Source organism: Sceloporus undulatus, chromosome 6 (genome assembly GCF_019175285.1).
Source record: "Sceloporus undulatus isolate JIND9_A2432 ecotype Alabama chromosome 6, SceUnd_v1.1, whole genome shotgun sequence".
Classification (NCBI taxonomy): domain Eukaryota; kingdom Metazoa; phylum Chordata; class Lepidosauria; order Squamata; family Phrynosomatidae; genus Sceloporus; species Sceloporus undulatus.
Genome location: NC_056527.1, coordinates 97,469,455 through 97,494,453, shown reverse-complemented (window position 1 = coordinate 97,494,453; position 24,999 = coordinate 97,469,455). Strand labels below are relative to the sequence as shown.

At 43.5% G+C, this 24,999-nt stretch overlaps 1 protein-coding gene across 1 annotated transcript in view; it reads left to right on the top strand.

Annotated features, from left to right (window-relative positions):
- PRR12 (proline rich 12) overlaps window positions 1-24,999 on the top strand; it is a 40,134-nt gene extending 15,135 nt beyond the window's left edge. Inside the window, exons 4-14 of the mRNA XM_042472761.1 lie at window positions 883-4,370; window positions 8,364-8,976; window positions 11,157-11,476; window positions 12,435-12,551; window positions 14,206-14,339; window positions 15,119-15,573; window positions 15,943-16,068; window positions 16,928-17,025; window positions 18,671-18,799; window positions 22,587-22,682; window positions 24,699-24,999. Coding sequence (XP_042328695.1) covers window positions 883-4,370; window positions 8,364-8,976; window positions 11,157-11,476; window positions 12,435-12,551; window positions 14,206-14,339; window positions 15,119-15,573; window positions 15,943-16,068; window positions 16,928-17,025; window positions 18,671-18,799; window positions 22,587-22,682; window positions 24,699-24,839 — 5,717 coding nt within the window. The 3' untranslated portion in view covers window positions 24,840-24,999. The remainder of the gene's footprint in view (window positions 1-882; window positions 4,371-8,363; window positions 8,977-11,156; window positions 11,477-12,434; window positions 12,552-14,205; window positions 14,340-15,118; window positions 15,574-15,942; window positions 16,069-16,927; window positions 17,026-18,670; window positions 18,800-22,586; window positions 22,683-24,698) is intronic.

Here is a 24,999-nt window from a genome sequence, read left to right as displayed (position 1 = left end):
TTGGGGCAAAGTACAAAGTATTGGTTATTGCCTTTAAATCCCTACATGGTTTGAGTCCAGGTTATCTACAGGATCTCCTCCTCCTATATAATCCACCACCTACACTCAGGTCCTCTGGTGAACATCTTCTCCAGTCAGCCAGGACTAGGTTGGCAACTGAGCCAGAGGGCTTTTTTTTTCAGCCGCCCCTAAACTGTAGAATGACCTGCTGGAAGAGATTCAACAGCTGAACACGCTGTTTGAATTCAAAACAACATTGAAGACTAATCTCTTCTGGCAGGCTTATTCAGATGATTTTTAAACTGTGAATTTTAAATGATGGATTTCAAATGTGGATTGTTTTAATATGTGGATATCTTATTTGTCTTTTTAAATTGATGTATATTTTAACTGATGTGTTTTAACTGATTTTGTTTATCTGTTAATTATTGTTGTTTCCTGCCTCAACCCTATTATTATTATTATTATTATTATTATTATTATTATTATTAGTGTGCAAAGCCAGTGCTCGGCCATTGAGCTATGGCAAGAGTGGGAACTGGATAGTCTTTCAGATACTACTAGAGTGCAACTCTTGTCAGGTCTCACCAGCATAGCCTATTGTGAGAAACAATGGTACATGCAGTCCTGCAGCACATGAATGGCTCCTTGTTTTCCCAAGCCCTGAGCTATAGCCTACATGACTGTAATCTTGCCTTTATTTGGAAACAGTAGGGAGAGGGAGCCTGTCATTTTGTGAATTTCCTCCACATTTTTACTATGCACACCTGTCTTCTCCTCTTTGAGGAGGTAATGCTTAGTGTTTCCTTTATAGAGGGTCCATAAATTATGTTGTTTTTGTCCAGGAGCCCATAACCTGAGTCTCCTTTTTCTTCCTTACAGCCATGCACACTCCAGCGCCTGCCGAGCTCTTCATCTCAGGGGCCCTCCCAGGCTCCGGCACCTTCCCTTCATCCTCGGCGCTTTCTGCTTACCAGCACCCGGCCTCCTTCAGTGGGCGCAGCTTCCCAGTCACTTCCTCACTCACCCTGCAAGATGCCACCTTCAGCCCAACCTCCAATGGTCTTTTGTCTCCTCATGATCCTTTGCTTCACATCAAGTCCTCACAGCCTAGTGTCCCTTCATCGCTCAGCTTTGACCGGCTGGGCAGTGCAGTGCTGGGTACAGGCTTGCCCTCCCAAAGCTCAGCTTATCGCAGTGCTCAAGAGTCGGCATCCCGTCACCTCCCTTCCCAATTCAACCTCCTTTCATCTTCTCTCGGACCATCTGACCAGACGTCCCAGCTTTACAACACCTCTGTCTTTTCAAGCTCACCTGCCTCCTCCATTGAGCGGGCCATCCCTCGGCAGGACAGTGTGATCAAACATTACCAGAGACCCTCTAGCGCCCAGCCGCAGCTGCCTGCCGCCCACTCCCTCCAGCATTACCTGAGCTGTGGGGGCAGCTACCAGCAGATGCCCCACCGCTCCAGTCTTTCCTGCAGCCCCTTGGGCGAACAGTCCCCTGCCAGCAGTGAAGGTTCCCAGCAACAGAAGACCCCACAGGCCACACGGCAAGAGCCCTCCCAAAGTTACCGTCCCATTATTCAGTCCCCTGGGTACTCTGGCACAACCTCCTCTTCAAAATCCAAGAGCTATTCCGCATCCCGCCAACCACCTCGTTCCACCGCCACGCCCAAGTGCCAAAGCAACTACAGTTCATCCACCCCCAAGCCTAGCTCTGTCATCGCAAGCCAGTCCCAGGCCTATTCTCCCGGACAGCCCCAGAGCCTGCTTTCCATGAGCCAAACTCAGAGTTACTCTGTTAGCCAGCCTCAGAATCTCTCTTCAGTTAGCCAGGCCTCGCAAGGTTTCAGCAGCAATCAGGCCCAAGACCTCACAAGTGTGAGCAAAGCTCAAAGCTACTCAACCACTGGTCAGGCCCAACAAGGGCAGGCTGGCCAGGGTGGGCAAGGGCTGCAGACCTGTCAGAATCAGACTTACTCACCTGAGCAGCTGCAAGGCTTGTCATCAGTTGGGTACAGTGTCCAAGCTGAGCCCCATGTCTCTGTCAGCCAGACGCCGAGTTATGTACCAGCTCATTCACAGGGGATGCCCACAGCAAGCCCATCATTAAGTTACAGCACTGGCCATTCACCAGCTATGCCAGGCCACAGCCAGTCCATTGGCTATTCGCACAACCAGAGCCTTCCAGACTCTAGCCCTTCACAGATCATTCGGCCTCTCCAGTCACCCACTGCTAATCGGCCACAGAGTGTGGCGTCACCTGGTCAGTCTCAGAAGTATCTCACTTCTGTGCTTTCGCCTTCCTTCATGCAGTCAGCACATACCCAGAGCTACCAGAGTTCCCAAGGAGGGTTGGAGAGGGCATCATCTTATGGTAAATCCAAGGCTGACTCAGACCTGCTGTCATCTGAGCGGACGGAAGATGAGGAGTTCTTGATCCAGCACCTACTGCAGTCACAGAGCCCACCTAGGGTGCCCACGGAAGGGATGGTAGAGTGTGAAGAGAGGGCTGGGAAAGGGATGGGGTATGAGCTGAGCAAGACAGAGGAGCGTTACCACTTGCAGAGTGTCATCCGGACCAACTCTAACCTGGACAACCAGGGCCTTGAGATGTCACTGCAGAGTCTCAAGGACAAGAAGAAAGGAGAGAGGGCCAAGGAGTATTCACACACACGCTCAACACCAGAGTCTTTGGCCACCTCTGTGGTCCATTACAGCCATCAAGCTGGTTCTATGGACTCTTATGGGCAAGAGATCAAGAAATCAGTGGAACAGCACCTCCAGGGAGGCCACATGGACACAAGTGGCAAGGAGATTTCCCAAGCCCACTCCTATTTGCAGAAGACTCCTGAGCATGCTTCACAGCCTCACCCCATGGAGCCCCATGGACTGATGCCTGGGCAGCAGGGTGCCACACTGATGTTGGACTCCCCTCCTGATTTGCCCTCTCTCTCCCTTTCACAACAGCAACAGCAACAGCAGCAGTCCCAGCTGCTCCAGTCTGTTTTGACACACACCCAGAGCCAGCTGCACTCACGTGGGAAGGTTCGGACCCCCCTGGACGTCCACTTGATGGAGCCTCAGCGCATGCACCAGGCTGAAGCACCCTCGCCACAGCTTCAGATGCAGGCGTTAGAGGCCCACCTGCACCAGGCTCATGTGCGTTCCCAGAGTATGGAAGCACAACTGCTCGAGTCACAGCAGTCACCGCAACTCCAGGGTCAGCTCCAACCAGAGAGGATGCAGTCTGAGGGCATGGAGGTGATGCCCCAGGGCAATCTTTCCCAATCACAGGAGATCCAGGACTTCTTGGAGCCAGAATTGAGCTTGGAATCTCACCTGGGGCAAAGCAGTGCGGTGCAAAATCAGCAGCATCTTCTTCCTGATGCTACTTTGGACCCAGACTCTTCACAGCAAGTCCCTCAAGGGCAACTTGAGGGCAAGGACCAGTTTGAGAGCCCCAGCCCACAAGGAGCCAAGCAGCGTTTTGTTCCCCTGACCTCCATCTGCTTTCCGGACTCCTTGTTACAAGATGAAGACCGAAGCTTCTTCCCAGGCATGGAGGACATGTTTGGCCCTCCTCCCTGTGCTGGAGATGAGTTTCCCAAGCCAGATGATGGCACACAAGGCATGGAGAGGGGCGAAGGGATGAAAGGAGGGGGCTATGACATGATGCAAGGAGGGCAAGGATACCAGAGCTACTGCCAGTCTGAAAGTGGGGATGGGCAGCACTTGGGACTAGATTCTGTTTCAGTCAAGCATGAATTGCCTTCAACAGTGAACACGGAGCAACTGGGGCTAATCCAGTCTGGCCAGCACGGGACACCTCCCGTTTCAGAATCCAAGTCGGGCCTGACGTCACCAATTTTTTGCTCCTCCAAACCCAAGAAACTGCTGAAGACGTCATCCTTCCACTTGCTCAAGAAGCGGGAACCGCCGTTCCAGCCACCCAAAAAGAACTATGCCCAGGAGTATGAGTTCGAAGATGATGAGGACAAGGAGGATGTTCCGGCTGACATCCGCCTCAACAGCCGCCGCCTGCCCGACTTGCTGCCTGACCTAATTTCTAGCTGCCGCACCAATCGAACCAGCCTCAGTCCCATGGGAGACATAGACTTCTGCCCACCTAACAGTGGCCTCATGGAAGGTCCCAAACGACGGGGCCGCAAGCCCACCAAACCCAAGCGAGAGGGTCCGCCCCGTCCCCGCGGGAGACCCCGCATCCGGCCGCTGACCGAACCACCCCACGGCGTGGCTCATGATGGCACCAAGAAACCCCGTGGCCGGGGGAGAGGGAGGGGCAAGAAAGCTGGGGAGGAGGGGGTGGAGCCAGGAGGAGGCTTGGAGTCACTCAAACCTCTCAAGGTAAGCCGGGAGAGTGAGGAGGCTTGGTTTCTTTGTTAAGCAATAGGGCTTAACAGTAAGAGAGGGGATTCTTCCTAAGGAGATGGTGCTAGAATAAAACAGGCAGAAGTCAGTGAGGGGATGCATGGCTTCTGCATGATGGATAGTTTGGGAACATAGGAAACTGCTTTAAATCAGATCAGACATGTGAAGTTGAAGGCTTTCACAGCTGGCATCCATAGTTTTTTGTGGGTTTTTCAGACTATGTGGCCATGTTCTAGAAGAATTTATTCCTGATGTTTCACCTGCATCTGTGGCTGGCATCTTCAAGGAAAGGTGGCATGGAGGTGTGTGGGGTGTGGGGTGTGTGTGTGTGTGTGTGTGTGTGTGTGTGTGTGTATATTGTGTGACCTTTGGTTGAGAGGAAGTGATTTACATGTTAATCTGTGTGTTGGTCTGTTAGTGAATGGCAAGGCCCCAGGGTGGGAGGATATGCAAGGAGGATTTGTGTCTATTTAATTCCCAACAAGCAATGGATCACTAATTAAATATATACAGATCCTCCTCGCATAAATTCTTCTAGAACATGGCCACCTAGCCTGAAAAACCCACAAAAAACTATCAGATCAGACAGTTTGTCTATATAGTCCAGTATTGTCTTACCTGGTAGGCAGTGGCTTGTTAGGGTTGCAGGTTTGGGTTTTCCCCCATCACTTGCTACCATGAGTCTTTTTTTTAACTAGAGATGCTAGCAATTTCCTAGAGATGCTTAAACATTCTGTTGTATGCTATGTCGTGGTCCCTATCCCAGTGCTTAGAAGAATTATTTTATTGAATTATTCCTAGAATCCATATACCATTGTCAGTGGTGGGATTCTGGGAATTCTAGACTTTAAAAAAAACGTTTCTAAGGTCCACCCTAGCTTTGGTGCGGAGGGGACCAGCCTCTGGGAATGGAAGTTGCAAGGCACAGACAACTTAAGTGTGATTAATAAACACTCCATATGGGACTATAGTGCTATAAATATATGTTGTGAAAGTACCCCCTGAGTAATTTAGGGCCCTCGGTGTTAAGAGAGGAGTAGGCAATTTCAGCAGGAGCAGGGCCCAATTTTCTGCACCAGAGGCATTCTGTGGACCACACAGACTGCCAACAGTGCCAAACAAACATGAGAAAGATACCTCACAGAACTGGAAGTGCTTACAATTCTACTCCTTTTTAAAAACAATGGTATATTTAAATGTTAAACTGTACAGGATGAGTTGACAAACTTATAAAAAGGCGAATGGCTGATACTGAAAGAGGCAATTCACCTCTGGGGGAGGGCTGAAAAACAGCATTCTGTGAAAATCGGGGTTGTCAGTGGCTACAAAACCAGAATTTTGCCCACACTGGCTTAAGACCACCAGTTTGAATTGAGCTTGGAAACAGTTTGAATTGAGCCTGGAAACAAAGCCAAAGAAACCTATCATATCAGATTGCTGAGATGAGAGGATTAGAAGGCTTTACACTTGACATTTTGGTAGTTTGGCAGCTGTATTCTGTACCATTGGAAACATGAACAGAGATGTTAAATTTCCAGAAATTTTGAAGCTGGAGGGAGGGGGGGTTCTGGATTTTGTTTTTGAGGGGGAAATTTAAAATGGCAATATTACCACACTTTACATATTGAAAATCCCTTTGTTACTTAAAGAAGATAAAATGTAGTATGTATAATTTGGTTTGCCATAAAATTTTCGTGTTTGGTATAATGATAATGGTATAAAGTTTGTTTATTACAAATTGAATTTACTTTTTTACATTTTAATTTTTGTCAAGAGTGAAGCCATACAGTCCTGAACTGTAAGGAACTGCTTGGGTTTTGCCAGTTTCTTCTGTTTTTATTGATTTTTGCCTGTTCCTAATAGATAGGAATTAATACATCAATAAAAACTGAAGAAACCATAATAAAAGAGGGAAAATTGTGTAGTCTCCTCTAATAAGTTCAAAGGTGACTTGAAGGCACATACACACCCAAATACAGTTTTCCATAGTGTCAGGAAGACATAATGCGCTCATTCCCATTAACAGAATTGAGAAAAGTAAATGAAGACCAAGAATTGCTGTTATCTACTATGTAGATATTCTTGTGTATAAGTCTTCCTCTTATACAGATTTTAGAAATATTTTTGGGGAAGTAAATATATGAACCACCTTGTCTTAAACATTTTATTCATAATTGTAAAATACAATTGTACAACCCACCGCCACCCTCATTTTTTTCCAAGAAGAGAAGGCTTTGGGAAAAAACGTTTTATTTCCCCCATAAATTTGTTCCAATTTTTCATTTCCCAGGCCTTCACATTGTTAGTTATGAACAGTTCTCAGGAGCAGCCCCTTCTACAGTATATATCGTTGATGCGGGCTGGGCACAGAAAAGGACCATAACTCAGCGGCAGAGCTTGTGCTTTGCATCAGAAGGTTCCAGGTTCATTCCCTAGAAGTAGAATTAGACCCCTGCCCCAAACCTTGGAGAGCCACTACTAATCAGTTTTGACACTGCTGAATTACAGTGACCAATGGCTTGGCTTGATCTGAACCAGCTATGTAACTAGAGCTTGAGTGACAGTGGCCAGGTTCAGTGATCCAGGAAAGAATACATCCCTTTTCTTGTAGGGATTTCAGGTGATGCCAATAATATGGTCATCACCACCTGGAAGGAAGACTGTCAAGGAAGAGTGTTAGTTCCAGAAGCATAAACAAACTACATTCCTCATCTTTAAGGGAGTACAAGCCTGTCCAAAGCAGACTGTTCACTAACAGTGAGTCAGGGCTGGGTGACCAAGCATCTTCTGGCCTGCCTGCATTAAGCTTCAACCCATGCCTAGTCTGTTAGGAATGTTAGGCAGTGGCTCAGGTCTTCCCCTGACTGCCTTGAAGCAAATGAGAGAGTAAGTAGTTCAGAATGAGCAAGAAAGCACTGATGTTACCAGCGTACTGATGGTACTTTAACCTAGCCTCACTCCGCAGTTTCATGTAAATGTTAGAAGACATGGGAGACAAGATAGAAGCTTTTTGTGTTCTAAATAGCCCTTTATCTTATTTATTCTTTTTTTGAAAGGGCCAAGCAGTGTTTGAAAATAGTCAGAAGGACTGCACAAAACCACCAATCTGTGCGGTTTTAACGCTAGCATATTCTTTTTCCATGGGCACAGGGCTTAGGTTTCCTGAGTGTGTGACAGTACCAGGCCAGGATGGCAAAATTTGTACATGCTGGGGATGTTAGACAGCATAATATGTTTATGTGAGTGAGAGAAAGAGAGAACAAGGAAGGAAATATCTGTTCTGTGTGAAACAGAGAGATAAATTGTGTACAGTGTAATTGTTTGGGGACCAGTGAGAGGAGGGGTTCAGATTATGGGTTATTAGGTCTGTGTGCATGATGCTTGTATAATGCAAGCATTGATGTAGAATTTGATTTTCTTCCATTTTAAGGAGAGATTGCATGTGTATAGCAGGATTGGGAAACAATTGGACTTTCCAGGTACTTTTGGACAGCAGTGTTCATTTTCCCTCCCTATTGTCTATGCTGACTTAAGGATGCTGGTTTCCCATCCTTGGTCTATAGAAAAGTCAAAACCAGAGATGAACTGCACAGGTGGGACTTCAGTTGGCTATGAGTGGTATCCAGTTCTCTTCAGAGCCCACCTGTTCTTTCTTTCTTCCCCTTTGAACTGATTCCAAGTCACCCTACTCTTTCACTTTATTCCCTTTCCACTTGCTACCCAGTTCCTGGGGTGAAATCAAGAAGATTTTTTTTTGCGGGGAGAAATCCAAAACAATTAAACAAATGTGTGCAAACTCACCTAGTTTGCATATTTAAGGATTTAGTTTAAAATGTTGGGTCCAGAGGCTGGTACACAATACAAACCCCAAAAGAGATGACATAAAGCCAGTATTTGAGAGAAGCCAAGCCAGGAAATATTTTTGAAACTCCTCCCCTCCTCCAAACCGTGACCCTTCTCTTTCCTCAGATCAAGTTGCCAGTTCCAAAAGGCTTGGAAGGTGCTCAACTGGAGGCTCCTGCCCCATCTCACCAGCCCACTCAAGAGAGCAGTTTGGATAGCAGCCAGACTCGAGAGAAGATCAAACAGAAGATCAAGGAGGTGGAAGAGAAGCAACCTGAGATGAAGTCAGGGTTCATGGCATCATTTTTGGACTTCCTGAAGTCAGGCAAACGTCAGACGCTGCCTTCATCATCATCATCCACCTCAGCAGCCACGGTTGGGCCACCGGGGTCAGCACTTCCTGTGGCCTCTTCAGGAAGCCCTTCCAAGACGCCACGTCCTCCATCAGCTGCATCCTCCTCTTCCTCTTCCCAGCCCCCACCTCCTTTCAGCGTGGCACCTCCAATGCTGTCTGGAGGGTTGGATGGACCTGAAGGAGATCCAGCTGGGCTTGTTATGAGTTGTACCAGTCCTTGCAAGAGGCTGGACGAGGAGTTGAAACGTAACCTGGAGACACTACCCTCCTTCTCATCTGATGAGGAAGACTCTGTGAGCAAGAATCAGGACCTCCAGAAGAGCATTTCCTCAGCCATCTCAGCACTCTATGACCCCACTGACCGCAAGGAGGGAGAGCCAAGTGGTAAGTGCTTGCAGCTGTTCCCCAAGCCTGAGTTTTTGGTCATTGTGGCTGTATCCACACTACAGAAATAATCTGGTTTAACACTTTTAACTGCACTAGCTCAATGCTATGGAATGCTGGGCAGTGTACAGTGCACCCGCGTTATACACAGGTGCATTTTACATGGATTCCAGCATACACTGGAAGCTGCGACGGAAGTGAGGGAGGCATGAACCGGAAGGAAACAATGGTGTGCCGCCATCGTGCCTCCGCGGGCATGGGCGGCTTGAGCATCTGCATTTTTTCCTTTATGCGGGGGATACGGAATGGATCCCCCGCATAGGGGAAAAGTGAACTGTAGTTTGTTGTGGCACCAGAGTGGTGCTCTGGTGCCACAACAAACTACACTTCCCAAAACAGGTCCTTAATAATCAAACATTTCCTTTTAACCCTAAGATTCCATCTTTTCCAAATAGCCTGCTACCCACTTTTGGGGAACTAGGAGCACTTTTTCCTACAGCCCCCCTCCCAACCTCTAATATTGCCTTGTGGATAATTTTAGTGGTGCTAATGTAAAGCAGCTTTCTTCAGCTGGGGCCTTCCAGATGGTGCTGAACTACAGCACCCCTTATCTGCAGCAACCATGGTAGTTGGGTGGTGAGAATTGTAGTCCACCAAAACAAAACACAAGAACCCATACAAAGTAAGACCATAACTTATGGAGGGGGGAACTAAAGCAGTTGAATAGAACACTATATAGTAGAGTATATTACATGAGCAATATGTGAAAATGTAATACCTCAGAGTAAAGGTTTTAACACCACCGTTATTAATTAAACTACACTGTATCCATACAACAATTGTTGTTGTTAACTGCCCTTGAGTCAACCCCAACTCATGGTGACCCTGTGGATGAGACATCTCCAAGACCCCCTGTCTTTCACTGGTCTGCTTTTAGGTCCTGTTGATTCAGGCCTGCGATCTCATTGATTGAGTCTAGCCATCTGCTAGTGATGAAGTGGCCAAAATTCAAGTGTCAGTTTAATCTTCTTGGCTTCCGAGGAGATTTCAGACTTGATCTGTTCAAGGACCCATTTGTTTTGTCTTTTTGGCTGCCCACAGTGTCCTCAATACTCTTCTCCAGCACCATGTCTCAAATGAGTTGATTTTATTCTGGTTGGCTTTACTGTACAGCTCTCACAAAGTACAATACAACAAATAAATAATGGTCAATAATCACAGAAATGCAAGCCTAAAAGGAATTCCATTTACCTATAACATGTAGTCCAGCGCCCCTAGAGGGGATCACTTTGGGGATAAAGAAACCATTGCTTATTTCCACACACATTTGACATTCTCTCTATTGTTGGAGAATTGTCAGTTACTGAAACCTTTTTGAGAAAAATGTGCTATTTCCAAAAATAGCTTTCTCATAAAATAAACTAATGTAATGTCTGTCAAAATGAATAAGTTGAAAACTATCATTATGGTTCTTTAGATGACTGCTATTGTAAATGGTATAGTAAATGGCTTTGTTCATGCATAAATAGGTTGATGTGATAAACCAGAGATTTTGGTTAAGTGTACCGAGTAAATCAGGATTCAGAAGTCATTGTTAAAGTGAGGTTTGTTATCAGTATATGAATCATGACGCATGAGATCACTTAACCATGATCTCAGAGTTAGTTATCACAGAATGTATCCTCTTCCTGGATTGTTTATCTCCACATGCAAAACAGGTAGTGAGCAGTCTTTGTGCATCAGCATGCATGTCAGTCATATTCCGATTTATTAAACCGAGTTTCCTGGTCTAAAATTGCATGTTAAATCTCCATATATTTAATTGCACTTTTTCACACTCTCCGTTTCCTCAGCCATCTTAGACTATATTTGTTGCTGCTAGGTATTTTTCTTGCAATTGAGATAGCATAAACTGCTACAAAAATACATAACAAAGAAAATGAAAATTAAAGCATGTAGTCCCTAAATCCTGGGAGGGGAAAGAGTTTGTGTGTGTACAGAGAAGAAGTTATTTCATTACAAACTACACATGGTTGCATGTTGCTGTATGTTTCTTTGCAAACAGGGTGGGGTGGTAAACAAAAGGGGAAGTTTTAAATCCAAAAATACATAGTTTAGAAAACGCTTTTTAAAAAAAAGTGGCACTTGTGCTGAGTAAAACCTTCTATTTGCACCTACAGATGTTCCACCAGTGGAAGAGAAAGCCCCCAGCCCGGCCCCCTCAGTGGAGGCAGAAACTCAGCAAGAACTACCCCCACCTCCCATTTCCCCAGCTCCTTCACCCAAGGAGGCTCCACTTGTCCCAGAAGAGCCACCAGCCCAAGCATCACCTGAACCTGAGGATCCTGAGGACACTCGACCCCTCCATCTTGCCAAGAAACAGGAGACGGCAGCCATTTGTGGGGAGACAGATGAAGAGGAGGTGGAGAGTGGTGGGGAGGGGATCTTCCGAGAGCGTGATGAATTTGTCATACGTGTTGAGGATGTCCAGGCCCTCAAGGTGTGTAAAGAGTCCCAAACGTCCATTGTTTAAAGCTACTAATGAAAGCTGGAGAAATTATAAGGATAACATTTGAAGGACTTTTCAAGGCTGATTTTCCTGTTTCAGAAATCTCCTTGGGGCCAGTGATGGTGCAACAAAAATAACTACAAAGAAATTGGTGGCACCAGAGACTAGCAAGTTTTATTTGGTATCAACTTCTATGGGCTAGAGTCATGAAAGCTCATACCAAATAGAGTTACACTGGTACCCCGGGTTACGAAATTAATTCGTTCCGCCGCCGCTTTCATAACCCGGGATACTTCGTAAGCCGAATAGCCCATAGGCGCTAATGGGGAAAAAGCCGCGGCTGCGCCGCGGCTCCATTTAAAACAGCGCCGGGGTTTTTTCGTAACCCGAAAAAACCTTCGTAAGCCGAAACAATAAATCCCTATGGGATTTATTCGTATCCCGAAAATTTCATAACCTGGGTATTTCGTAACCCGGGGGACCAGTGTATTTCATATTTCATTGTCTGAATTTTTCCTCTTGGGTAAGGTTTTGGCTTGATATGTATTTGTGCTTTTAAAATACATCATTGCGTTTAAAATTGAAATCTGACACTGAAGTTTTCAGCAGTGTCCCTTCCATGGAATCAGTCAAATCTACATCTACCCACTTCAAACAACATTGTCAGGGGCATTTGTTGGGCCCTAATTTAACCTATTGTTTATCAAGTTGTTTTTTTAAAAAAAGCTTTACCAAAGCAAAAAACACACACAAACCCACCTCAACTTATATCTCAAAACATTAATTTGAGAATGTGCCAATATCAAATTTGGCCATCCAAACTTTAAACAAAACTGTAGAAAACTGTAGAGGGATAACTGAGCACTTCAGAATATGAACCAGTTATGTTAACAAATGGGATGTTTACATGCAACACAAATGACACTGAGCTTGTTTGTCCCTCTTGCAGCTTGCCCTTCAGACTGGGAGGGAGCCACCCCCAATTTGGCGGGTACAGAAAGCTTTGCTTCAGAAGTTTACACCTGAGATCAAGGATGGACAGCGTCAGTTTTGCGCTACTAGCAATGTAAGTATCCCTATGACCTGTTCTGATACCTTTGTACTTTGCTTCCTTTCATCATGTAAAAACATATATCAGTAAACACAGACACAAGGGGAACTTTGCCTTCTAAGGTTCCTTATTCAGGTTGCATTTTAGTGCATGCATTTACAGTATGCCATGGTTAGTATTAACCTTGGTTTGTTGCTATAGTCATATATTGCACAACAGATAACCAGCCATACCATGGTTATCTGCCCTACTTCTGGTTTCTTTGCCATCTGTTTTGTTCCCACTCTTTTTGTAAGCTCCTATTTCAGGAGCTAGGAAAACAAGCCACTGTTACAGGTGTCATAATAAGCTGTTTTAAAAAGTGAGACTGTAAGCAAGTAACAAAAAAAATTGTTTCAGACTAGTTTGGTGGGTCTATAAACTATGGCTTGTTAGTAGAGGTGGGGGTGCACATCACAAAAAAAAATTCAACAAATAGTATCATACTTTTTCATGCCATCTTAATACAGGTTGAGTCTTCCTTGTCTGGAATTCTGAAATCTGAAATATTCCAAAAGCCAAAATTGTCCACATGGGTAGCTGAGAAAGTGATACCTTTGCTTTCTGATGGATTGGGTGTACACAAACTTTGTTCTGTGCACAATTTTTTTAAAATACTGCATATAAAATTACCTCCAGTCTTGCTATATGCAAAATATAAATGAATTTTGTGTTTAGACTTGGGTCCCATCTGTAAGATATCTCATTATGTATAGGCAAATATTTCAAAATCTGAAAAACTCCAAAATCCAGAACATTTTGGATAAGGAAGATCAACTTGTATAGAATATATGTGATGCAATGATTGAACTCAGATTTTTTTATTCCTCCACCACATTATCCTTTCTTCTCATCCTACCTCTACTGTGGAAGAAGTAAGCCATCCAATTTTGGTGCAGTTTTGGGGTAATTTAGGGCCCATACAGACAGGCCAAAATAAAGCTGCTTTGGGTCTCTTTGGAGGAATGCTATTTAAATGATGCATGCGTCTGAAGAGGCCAGAAGCCATGCCAAAGCCACGCTCCTAAGGACTGGAGTGCAGCTTTGACACAGCTTCTGGCCTCTTAGGACACATGCATCATTTAAATAGCATTCCTCCAAAGAGACCTGAAGCAGCTTTATTTTGGCCTGTCTGTACGGGCCCTTAGTCATGAGGACAAATGAGATACAAGAAGACCTTTTATGGATGACTTTTAGATAAATGAAACAATGCATCCTCCTTCATGTACACATATGCATGCATACACAGTTTGCCAGTTTGTGTTTGGGTTGTTCTCTCCAAGCAGTTCAATTGATCCAGTTTCTCTTTTGTGGCGTGTTGGACCTTCAGTTTTATGTCACCTCATTACTTCTGGAAGATCATAAGTACAGTGGGTCCTTGGTATCCACTGGGCCTGGGTTCCAGGTTCTGCCATGGATCTTCAAGTCCCATTAAATACAATGGATAGTAAAATGGCAAGATCAAGATTTGCTTTTGGAATTTATATATTTTTGCAATGTTTTCAAGCTGTGCATGCTTGAATCTATGGATAAAGAATCAGTGGATACAGGGGGCCAACTGTACTATGCAGAGCCTTTCATTAGTCCTTTTGACATGCAATCTCTTTTCTTTCTGCTTCCTTTCTTTTAGTATCTGGGTTATTTTGGTGATGCTAAGAATCGGTACCAACGACTCTATGTTAAGTTCTTGGAGAACATCAACAAAAAGGATTATGTACGTGTCTGCTCCAAGAAACCTTGGCATCGACCTCTGCAAGCTGTCAGGTAAAGAGACAGGAGGGAGGGCTCATTTCTCCACATAGGGAAGCACTTGTATGAATTACTTTTTAATGTGAATTTATTTCAACATAGGCAAGTGTTTGCATTGCATTTCCCCCATATTTATGCTTGACTGGCTAAAAATCAAACATAAATGAATTTCCTTTTTCAAGAATTTGAGGATCAGAGGCCATTTTTGTGGTGCAGGTGTTGGCATTTTTTAAAAAAAAAATAGTATGTCATTAATACTGTGTATTATGCATAAAAAGTAACAGCCAATGAATAATGTGTAGCTCTTTAAAATAACGTTCCCATGTTCTGGGCTAGGCTCTACATGTGCGTTATTATAGCCTTACCCTCCTCACTTGCCTGTGCTATTCTTTTCAACCCTGTGATCACTTGCCTCTGATTCCTGTTTGAACAGTGAATTGGATGGCATCCTGTCCAAGCTTTTCTACTTCTCACAAGCAGGACAGAATATGAAGTTGGCTTCATCCCAGGCCCTCTCCCTCACGGTTTCCATTACAGCAGAGTTGGAGGATGTTCAGCTGTTGTTGGACTGCAACTTCCATCAGCCCTGGCCAGCATAGATGATGGTGAGGGATGATGGGCAGTGCAACAACAGCTGGAAGACTATACACTATTTTACCCTACATTACACCCTCTATTTTATTTACACTTGCCTGCCTGAGAAAACCTGTTCCCTCAGGCTCAAACCTTTTGTGTTCCTGAGTCATGAGTGCAAAGTGTTGTTAGGTCTCATAACTATGTCTTCCCTTGTGCAGGAGACAGAGCCAACCCAAAGCCTCTGGCCCCAAGGTCCCAGTGACACCCAAAGTTGAGAAACCTGAGAAGTTGGAAGTTCCAGAAAAGGCTGAGAAGCCAGAGAAGCCACCTAAAGCTGAGAAACCCCCCAAGACTGAAAAAGCAGAGAAAATTGAAAAGCCCCCCAAGGCTGAGAAAGGGCCTAAACTGGAAAAGCCCCCCAAGGTTGACAAGGCTGAAAAGCCTCCCAAGGCAGAAAAACCGGCTAAGGCAGAGAAGCCCCCCAAAGTGGAAAAAACGGACCCCCCTGCTCCTGTACCTGCAAAACCTACCCCAGCCAGTGGAACTTCTAAACCCAAACCTAAGCCAGCCAAGGTGAAAGCTGAACCGCCTCCCAAGAAGAGGAAAAAATGGCTGAAGGAGGCCGCATCCTCCTCTGACTCAGAATCCAGCCCTGACCAACAGAGCGAGGAAGGTGAGTCAAGGAGGACAGTGATTCTATCAATTGATACCTTCATTGATACCTAAGAGAGCAAGTTGTCCTAAAAATGAAGTGAGGGGTCCCACAAAATCTTTATAGGGAAACTGTCAATAATAGAGATGTAAAAGAAAATTTTGGTGAATTTCTTGAGAGAGGTGTAGGGTGAAGCTGCAAAGCTAGGATAGAATTTAAGGAGACATGTGAAGGGGTCCATGCAAGGAGGGAGATTATGAGAAACTGGGTGGAGGGATAGAAAGAGAAGGGATTCTCTTCCTTATAGAGGACTTTGTGTCTAAAATGAGGAAGGTTTAAAGAAATGAAGATGTAGATAACCTTAAATACAATATTTCATTTCTTATCTAGAGCGTGTGCCGACAGGCCGTATTCTCAATACACGAGCCATGAAGGAGATGTACCGCAGCTATGTGGAAATGCTGGTCAGCACTGCCCTTGACCCGGACATGATCCAAGCTCTTGAGGATACAAATGGTACGTGCTCTTAAACAGTGGTACATTGATTGTCATGAGAATCCAGAGCAGGAACCCATTGGAAGTCACAGAGGTTTTGCATCCATAGGCCAGTTCTTGAGAGAACCATGCAATCTTTTTTTCTTTCTGCTTGTCACCAGGCCTAAAGTTCCTCATTTTTCTTTATATCTTTTTTTATTGGAATTGTTTGTATTTTAATTATGTTGTGAGCCGCCCTGATCAGAGGAAGGGCGGCATATAAATAAAAATTTTATTTATTATTATTATTAAAACACCAGATTTTGTGCTGTCCAGGTAATGATGAGAATAATGTTGTCTTGTAGCTGGGTAATACTGTTACATTTCTTGTTATGTTTCTTTTGAGCTTGGAAAATGCAGGGTTTTTTTTAGTATAAAGCTTCCAAAATCCATAATGGCTAGTGGTCATTCTAGCTGGGTATTCTGTCAGGTTTTGGCCAAAAAAGTAACTTTTCCAGTTTCTGTTATGGTTTGTCATGCTATGTGTTCAGACATCTTTGAAGGCTGTTAAAGTCTTCCTTAAAGTGAGTTCATTTTCTTCTTTGAAGACATGACATATTTTATAATAGGATAAACTTCACTAAAATGTAACTCCAGCACCTCCCTTCAAGAAAGCCATGTCCTGTCCAGGGATTTCAGCATCTTCAGAAAGCAAGTGTGTGACATTTTAAATTTCATTATGTCACTTTTGCCTGTCCTGGACAGAACTCTGGCACAAAATATTTGAATTTTCTGCCTGCAGGACATCAGGTGTCCATGACTTTAGTTGCAAGTGTCCACCTCTGCCCACTTCAAACATTTTAAATTGCTCTCGTAATCTATTTTGACCATCCTTCTCCAGATGAACTTTACCTCCCACCCATGAGGAAGATTGATGGGATATTGAATGATCACAAGAAAAAGGTGCTGAAGAGGGTGTCTCTCAACCCATCACTACAGGTATGGAACAAGGACAAGCTGAAAAAATGTTCTCCCGCTGCAGAGATTGTATGATGTAGAGACAAAGCAGAAAGATGAGAGACAGTTTGGGTTTCAGATTATAGTCTTTAAACTCCAAATCACCCTTCCTAATTTGGGGCCCTCCAGAAGTCTTGGACTATGGTATGCAGCATTTCTGACTATTGGGCATGCTTACTGGGGCTGTTAGGGAGTTTTAGTCCAAAGTTTTTGGAGATTATCACCTTAAGGAAGGCTACCCTAGATAGAATGAAATATGGGCCTCTTCCTATTTTAACACATCTCTGCACTAAAGGCGAGTCTGTATGGCTGCATCCACATTGCAGAAATAATGCAGTTTGACATGACTTTAACTGCCATGGCTCAATGCTATGGGGTTTTGGGGTTTGTAGTTTGTTGTGGCACCAGAGCTCTCTAACAGCAAAGGCTGAATGCCCTACAAAGCTAGAGTTCCTAGAATTCCATAGCACTGAGTTTTATTAGACTGTTTATGCCCTGCCCTATATCAGGTGAAGTCAAGGAAAGTGGTATACACTAAAAACAGTTTTACCAATTGAAACTATTATTATTATTATTATTATTATTATTATTATTATTATTATTATTATTATTATTATTATTATTTATACCTTAAAAACACCATAGGTTTAAAAAATACAAAAACAATATATTATGATAGAATTAAATTACTACAATAATTAAAACACATTCAATGCTAAAATCAAGATTTAAAACAATTTAATAATTTACACCTGACTGAGCACATATTAAGCAATTTGACAGGTTTTGAACATTAAAACAATTTAAGCTCATAACAGACGTGTAGATTTAGAGAAAAGGCTTTAATAAAAAGCCATTTTTTACTTGGCACCACTGTTGGTATTAGACTTCTGAGGAGAAGGTACTCCCCAATCAAGTCTCTACAGTACAGAATGTCTTCTCTCACGTCCTTTCACCGAAAGGCATAAGGGCCTAGATAGTAGTGAGAGTTTCCTTCAAGGTTTGCACATTTCATCAGGAAGAGTAATGTTATGTGCCTGTTTGGGATGAACTTCCAAACTTGTCAAGTTCTTTTAGTTCATTGGCACTTAAGGTGGATGCTTCTAATAGAACACACAGAAGTTCTGTTGAGGCCTATGGACAAAGACAATTTGTGGCAGCCTGATTACAGGTGTCTTAATCTGAGTGTGCTGGTAAAGGCCACTTTTCTCACTCTTCACCTCCATTTAAAAATAATTCAGTAGCTTAAAAAGAAGAAACAGAAGGGAATGCAGTCAAGAGGCAAAGAAGGAGAATCTTGTGGTGTTTTTACATGCCAAGTTGACCAGAGAGAATATACCTGGACACTTATAGCAAGCACTGATGATGAGATTGGTTGTGCTGCAGATGCCTAAGGTGGCCCAAACGCAGCTGCAAAAGGAACAGGAAAAAAATGTCCTTTTCAGCAGCCAGTTCAGGACCATGGTGGCAGCTCAGATGAGGCCCAGGCACATGCAGTCGCCACAGTTCTACAGTGATCGGGATGGGAGTGGCCTCTGGCCATTCCTTTTGCCCTGTCTGCTCCAGGCACAGGTTATGCATTTGGTCTATGTGGAAGCTCATAGTTTATGTTTCATCTTCCACCTAGGATGTGCTCCACACGTTTCCCCAACTCCATGCCGAGACATGCGACGGCACAGTTAAGTTGCGTCCGGGTGGTGAACCTTACAACCGCAAGACACTCAACAAACTCAAGAAGAATGTATCCAAACCGCAGGTAAGTGTTGGGAACCAAAATTGGTGTTAAATGATTTTGTGGTAAATGTATTGATGTGCATTGATTGCTCTTTATCATTAGGAAATTCAGGGTATGTCATTCCCTACCACCACTGTTCAATCCTTATATGTCTGTGACATAGTTTAAACTGAGAATGGGACCAATCCAAAACTACTAATGAGAGATCAAGGTTAAACAAGGATTTAAACATGGGGTTCCCTGCTCCCAAGCTGACACGTAACTTCTGCACCACAGGGGCTCATCAAACCTTGTTCCTGATCCCCCCTCCCATTTTATTACCTGATTCTTGCACAGTGGAGGGAAGAACAAGCATTGGGTTCTGGGGCCCTTTCACACTACACCGGTACAGAAATATGATTTATAGCCTTTCTGTCTGCCGTGGTTGAAATGCAAAGCACCTTTCAATAAAATTCTAAACATTCTGATTTTTAAAAATAAAAATTATAAATTAAAATAATTGTATTGTTAAAACACCAACTAAAGCAATGTAAAAACACCACACTGATAATGAAAAGCAGTAAACTATTTTAAAAAGTCCACTTTAAAACCCTCAAGCCATAGGAGGCAGGCAGTGGCTGGAGACCTATGTGAATAGAAAAAAAATTGCCTGCTCACAGAAGAATGGGGAGGATGCTAACCTAATTTTCTTTGAAAAGGAAATTCCAATATCTGGGAATGGCTACTGAGGGGGCCTTCTCCTGTGTCTGTAACATACGTACTATTAAAAGTTGTAAGATTGAGAGAAGAGCCTTTCCTATAGATCTGAAAGTCCAATCAGACTTAGGCCTCATAAAGTTCAAAACATAACGATAGCACAGCAATATAAGTTGACTTACGCTGAATCAGACCATTAGTCTATCTGCCCTCAGTATAATCTTCACTGATTGGCAGGAAATCCCCAGGGTTTTCATAGATGAGTCTTCCCTTGCTGTACCTGGACACATCCTGCATGCAAAACAGGTGTTCTGGTATTGATAAGAATGTTTGGCATTCTAGTAAACGAGGGGCATATATTTTTAGAAACAATAATTAATACATAAAACCCTTGAATTTCAGGAAATACTGAGGCAGGAAGGGAGGATTAATTTAAATATTTCACATCCTAAATTTTTTAGGTATTTGGAAATGGGTCTCCCCCCCCCCCCACGTGTTTGAGAGGTCATGAATGAGATTTTTATGGGTCCCGCCCTAGAAACCCTAAAATATAACTGAGCTTCGTAAAAGTTTAAATTCACATCTTTAATATATAACAAAACCAGACAGTTCTAAATTTGATAAAATTAAAATATCCTTAAGGGAACAAATCCTCTTTCCAGTGTTTAGATTTCAGTACTTCCTGTCTTGAAAACAAAGGCAAACTTTAACTTGATTCTTCACAATTCTGTCCCTATGTTTTGTCAACAAGTTGAATTTCTTGTCACTATTATTCTTTTCTTCTGTTTAACACTTACCAGTTTTTAGTGCCTTCAGGAGCAACAGCATTTAAGGAGGATATAAAAGGGAGGGAAAGAGGTGATTTTTCCAAAGGAATAACAATGACTGAAGATGAAAGGAGCTAACTAGTTCAAAACGCATTTGATAAAGTACAACCCAACCCAAAATCCATAGAGTTCAGAACATATCTTTATTGGGCCAGTGCCAAAGCATAAAATACATTATGTAAGCTTTTGAAGCTTCACTGGCTTCTTCATCAGGCAAAGATGTTAAAAATCATACACAAGAAAAATTGTGGCAGTGTTAGAGTCACAGGCCTACAGTGTGTTAAGATGTTGACAGTTAAGATGGCATTGAGGGATTTCCGTGCAGATGGAGGCTACTCACTTTACTGGCCAAATGAAGACTAGGGACAAAGAGCAATAAAAGACAGTTAATAAAATTTCAAGTCTGTTAGCCACAGAAAAGTAACTCCTCTTGAGATCTGGTGTCCACTACCCCAAATATATACTTTTTACTTGATAAAATGTTTATTAAAGGAAGGTGAAGTAGCATTGGTAGCAGGTCAGTATGCAAAAAAAAGAAAAGTGTTCTACCCATACAGAAGGGATTCATCATAGCAAATGAAAGGAGGCGAAGCCATGTGGAAGATAATGAGGTGTTAGGATGAACTAGGACACTTCACATTGTTGGTTAAAATCTAGCATGCCCTTCAGCTTCCATTGAATTGGCTCTGTATCCTTCGTCTTGCCCTATAACGCAGGGGACATTTTCAGAATGAAATCTCTTCTCTCCCTACATTGTGGGGTATGGTCCATAGCCACCTCACATCTTCAGGAGGCAATTCACAATATGCAGAGATAGGGCTATAATTTAACTTCAGTTGCCATGGTTCCACGCTTTACAATCCAGGCATTTGGAGTTTAGGGAAGGTAAAAAAAGACAAACAGATAGGTTCTAGAACAGATCGAGCCAAGATGGAAACCAGGATGCCTAAATTTGGGGATATTGTACTTTGGGCACATCATGAGGAAAAATAAATCATTAGAAAAGACATTAAGGCTAGGAAAGGTGGAAGGCAGCAGAAAGAGAGGAAGACCTCATACTAGATAGTTAAACTCGAGGACACAGGCCTAAGCCTGCAGGCACTGAGCAGAGAAGCTGAGGACAGAGATTTTTGGAGGTATCTCATCCACAGCATCATCATAATGAATTGAGGTCAATTTGAGGACAGGTAATAAGAAAAAACAACAAAGTACTTGGATGAGAGACTTTCCATGAATATCAGATGCTATAGTTCAAAGGAAGTAACTGGCAAACCACCTTGGAGTATTCCTATGAAATACATGGGGTTGTGATAGGTGACTTGGAGGCACATGCAAATACACGTCTAGAATTCTAGGCTTCACAAAGCTACAGATCCCAGGACTGTATAGAATTTTGCCATGGCAGTTAAAGTGAAATGTAGTACCCTCAAATGTAGTGTGAATGGGGCCCAGGGCTTCATGTTCTTTCTGCCTGTTCTTTCCTTCCTCCTCCTTCATATGCCTTCCTCCTCCTTCATCTTTACTTCCTTCCTTCCATTCCTTCCTCCTCTTTCATCTGCATATGTACCTGAGGCTTCTGTAAGGGTTAGAGAGGTAAAGTAAGACTTACAAGTAAGACTTTGAGGTTAGCAGGAAGGCATGGACAATTTAGCAGAGGCAAAGGGGAAAGAAGTGGCAGGAGGGTATGCTGGGCAAGGGAAAATGGAGATTTCTTAGTGATTATGCATCAACCTAGGCCAGAGGTGGACCACAGGTCCACCAGATATTATTTCTGTGATCCCTCACTGCTGGTTCAGCCTTATGGGGCTTAGACTCATAGATATGGAAGAGACCTCAAGGGCGATCAAGTCCAACCCCCTACCATGGAGGAATACATAGCCAAAGCACCCCAGACAAATAGCTATCTAGCCTCTGGTTAAAAACCTCCAAAGAAGGAAACTTCACCACACTCTTGAGGCAGTATATTATACTGTCAAACAGTTCTTACTGTCAAGATGTTCTTCCCAGTGTTGAGTTGGAATCTCTTTTCCTGTAATTTGAATCCATTGCTCTGGGTCCTATTCTCTGGTGCTGCAGAAAACAAACTTACTCCATCTTCATATTTATAGCCATAACATCTGGAGAGTCACGGTTTCATACATTTGTAGAAAGTGAACAGTGTAATTTTGAGATACCTCGGGATTATGCAACTGACAAAGTTGTGGACTCAGAGTTAAGGAGAATCTGTCTCTGTGGTTTCCTTGAATAGTCTCTCCCCCTCATCACTCTGCTGTTATTGTTGACAGGAATTCAGTGTGGAAGTGGAGAAGTCCTTTTTCTACACTCTGTACCATTCCCTTCACCACTACAAGTACCACACTTTTCTGCGTTGTAAGGATGAGGTGAGTGAGATACTATACATATCATTTTGTCGTTTCTTCTGGAATCCCCTTGGAATGGCCAGAACACCACCCCTGTTTATGTCCCAATTTACACTCCCTCCTTCCATGTCTCAGGCATTCACCTGTACAGACAAACATTCTGAGTATTATTATTTCTCTCTGATGAGAAACGGACATTTTTCTGTGGAATCCAGGCATTATGAACTGGTTTGTCTTGATAGGAAAGAGTCTCCATCTGTCAGCTATGCATATTTGATGCCATGGAAACCTGACTTCTTTGCACAAATGATTTTGAGAATCATTCTGTGGGAGACTGCAGCCCTGTGAAAGATGACAAGTGCAGCATAGATATAAATGTGTGTGTGTGCGCGCGCATACACACACACTTACACATATACAGAGGGATTTAAAAAGAATGGTGCAAAAGTAAGGCTATTCTTAATTCATTTTTCCACCATTCTTTTGGAATCACCCGGTGTGTGTGGATGTATATATGTGCAAAGCTAAATGTAGTTTTGCTTGGCTTTGTGAGATGGAGTATCTCTTGCATGCAGGAGGAAGACATTGTATTACAATGGCTGGTCTAGCTGATGGACCTGATTGGTATACATGGGGTACTTGTACTTGTTCATAGCGGGCAATAGAGAAAACTGATAGGGTTTGGTTTTGGAGAGGTGTTTTCATGTTCCCACATACAAACAAACAAGCTTCATTTATATACTGCTTCATACCGCCTAAGCAGTGTCTAAGCGGTTTACAACTGTAAGCTAATTTGCCCCCAACAATCTGGGTACTCATTTTAGCAACCTTGGAAGGATGCAAGCCTGAGTCAAGTTTGAGCCCTTTTGCTGGTCTTGAACTCGCAGCCTTGTTGTTTCGAGTGAATGACTGCAGTACAGGCATTTAAGCACTGTGCCATATATCACTTTGAACTTTGGGAAACATCCCAAAAATGTTTCAAACAACCTGCAAATCATCATGTTGCCTCTTGTCTCATGAAATGCAGATTGGCCTGTTACAGACTGCCAAAATAAAGCTGCTCCGGGTCTCTTTGGAGGTATGCTATTTAAATGATGCATGCATCCTAAGAATCCGGAAGCTGCACCAAAAGCTGCACTCCGGTGCTTAGGAATGGAGTGTGGCTTTGGTGCAACGTCCGGACTCTTAGGATCCATGCATCATTTAAATAGCATACCTCCAAAGAGACCCGAAGCAGCTTTATTTTGGCAGTCTGTAGCAGGCCATTGGTTTGCATACCAGAAAGGAGGTTCCTTTGCATCAGGTAGTTTCAAGGGATGTATGGATTATGACCAAACATCTTGCTTTTCTCATCTGGTTGAAGTGGCCTTTCAGATTCCTAGTGCGGCATTTGGTTAGATCTTGCACATCAGCTACACAGGCTGATTGCGTCTGCTCAAAGGCTGTGTTCTCAAGGCAGCATCATCACAAGAGCAAAAATATGCCAGTACAGTTGGCCCTTCATATCCACAAATTCCTTATCCACTGCTTCAACCATCCATGGTTTGAAAATTTATATTTAAAAAATATAAATTCCAATAAGCAAACCTTGATTTTGCCATTTTTATATGGGACACCATTTTACTACATCACTGTATTTAATAGTACTTGCGCATCCATGGATTTTGGTATCCATGGGTGACCCTAGAACTAAACCCCAATGGATACAGTGGCCCACTGTAGATCGCAGAATCCCTGGGCCAACAGACCCACCAGCTGTCATGATTCCTAGGAGCTGTAGTCCAAAAAGAAAAAAGGGGGGAATCTTTCCAAGCTCTAAGACCCATCAGATCCGTCTATTATTATGACTATTGTCATTGCCATCATTTTTATTTCTTTCCTGCTCTTTTCCAAACTGGAGTCCAGCTTACAAATTAAAACAAATAACAATATAGCTAACACAAAATGTTAACATTAAAATGTCAGTTTGATGCTCTCTAGAAATAGTGAGACATGTAAACCTCACACTCGGCTAACATTTGATCTCTCTTTCTGCAGACAACAGCAATCGAGGGTCAGGACGAGGACCTGGGACAGGAGGAAGTGGTGCAGCAGTGCATGCGCAACCAGCCATGGCTAGAGAAACTGTTTGACTCCTTCAGCGAGTTGCTGACTCAGGCGCAAAACAAATGCGCATGATGCAACTGCCAGAGCCACGCCCCAGGAGGGGCTGCCGAAAGCCCACCCCTCTGCAGAGCCAGAGCACGAAGTGGGGAGAGGAAGGTCGAGGGGTACCATTACAAGCAATGAGTTCAGACTCAGTCACCACCACCCCTTCCCTTTCCAGGTTTTCTTTTTT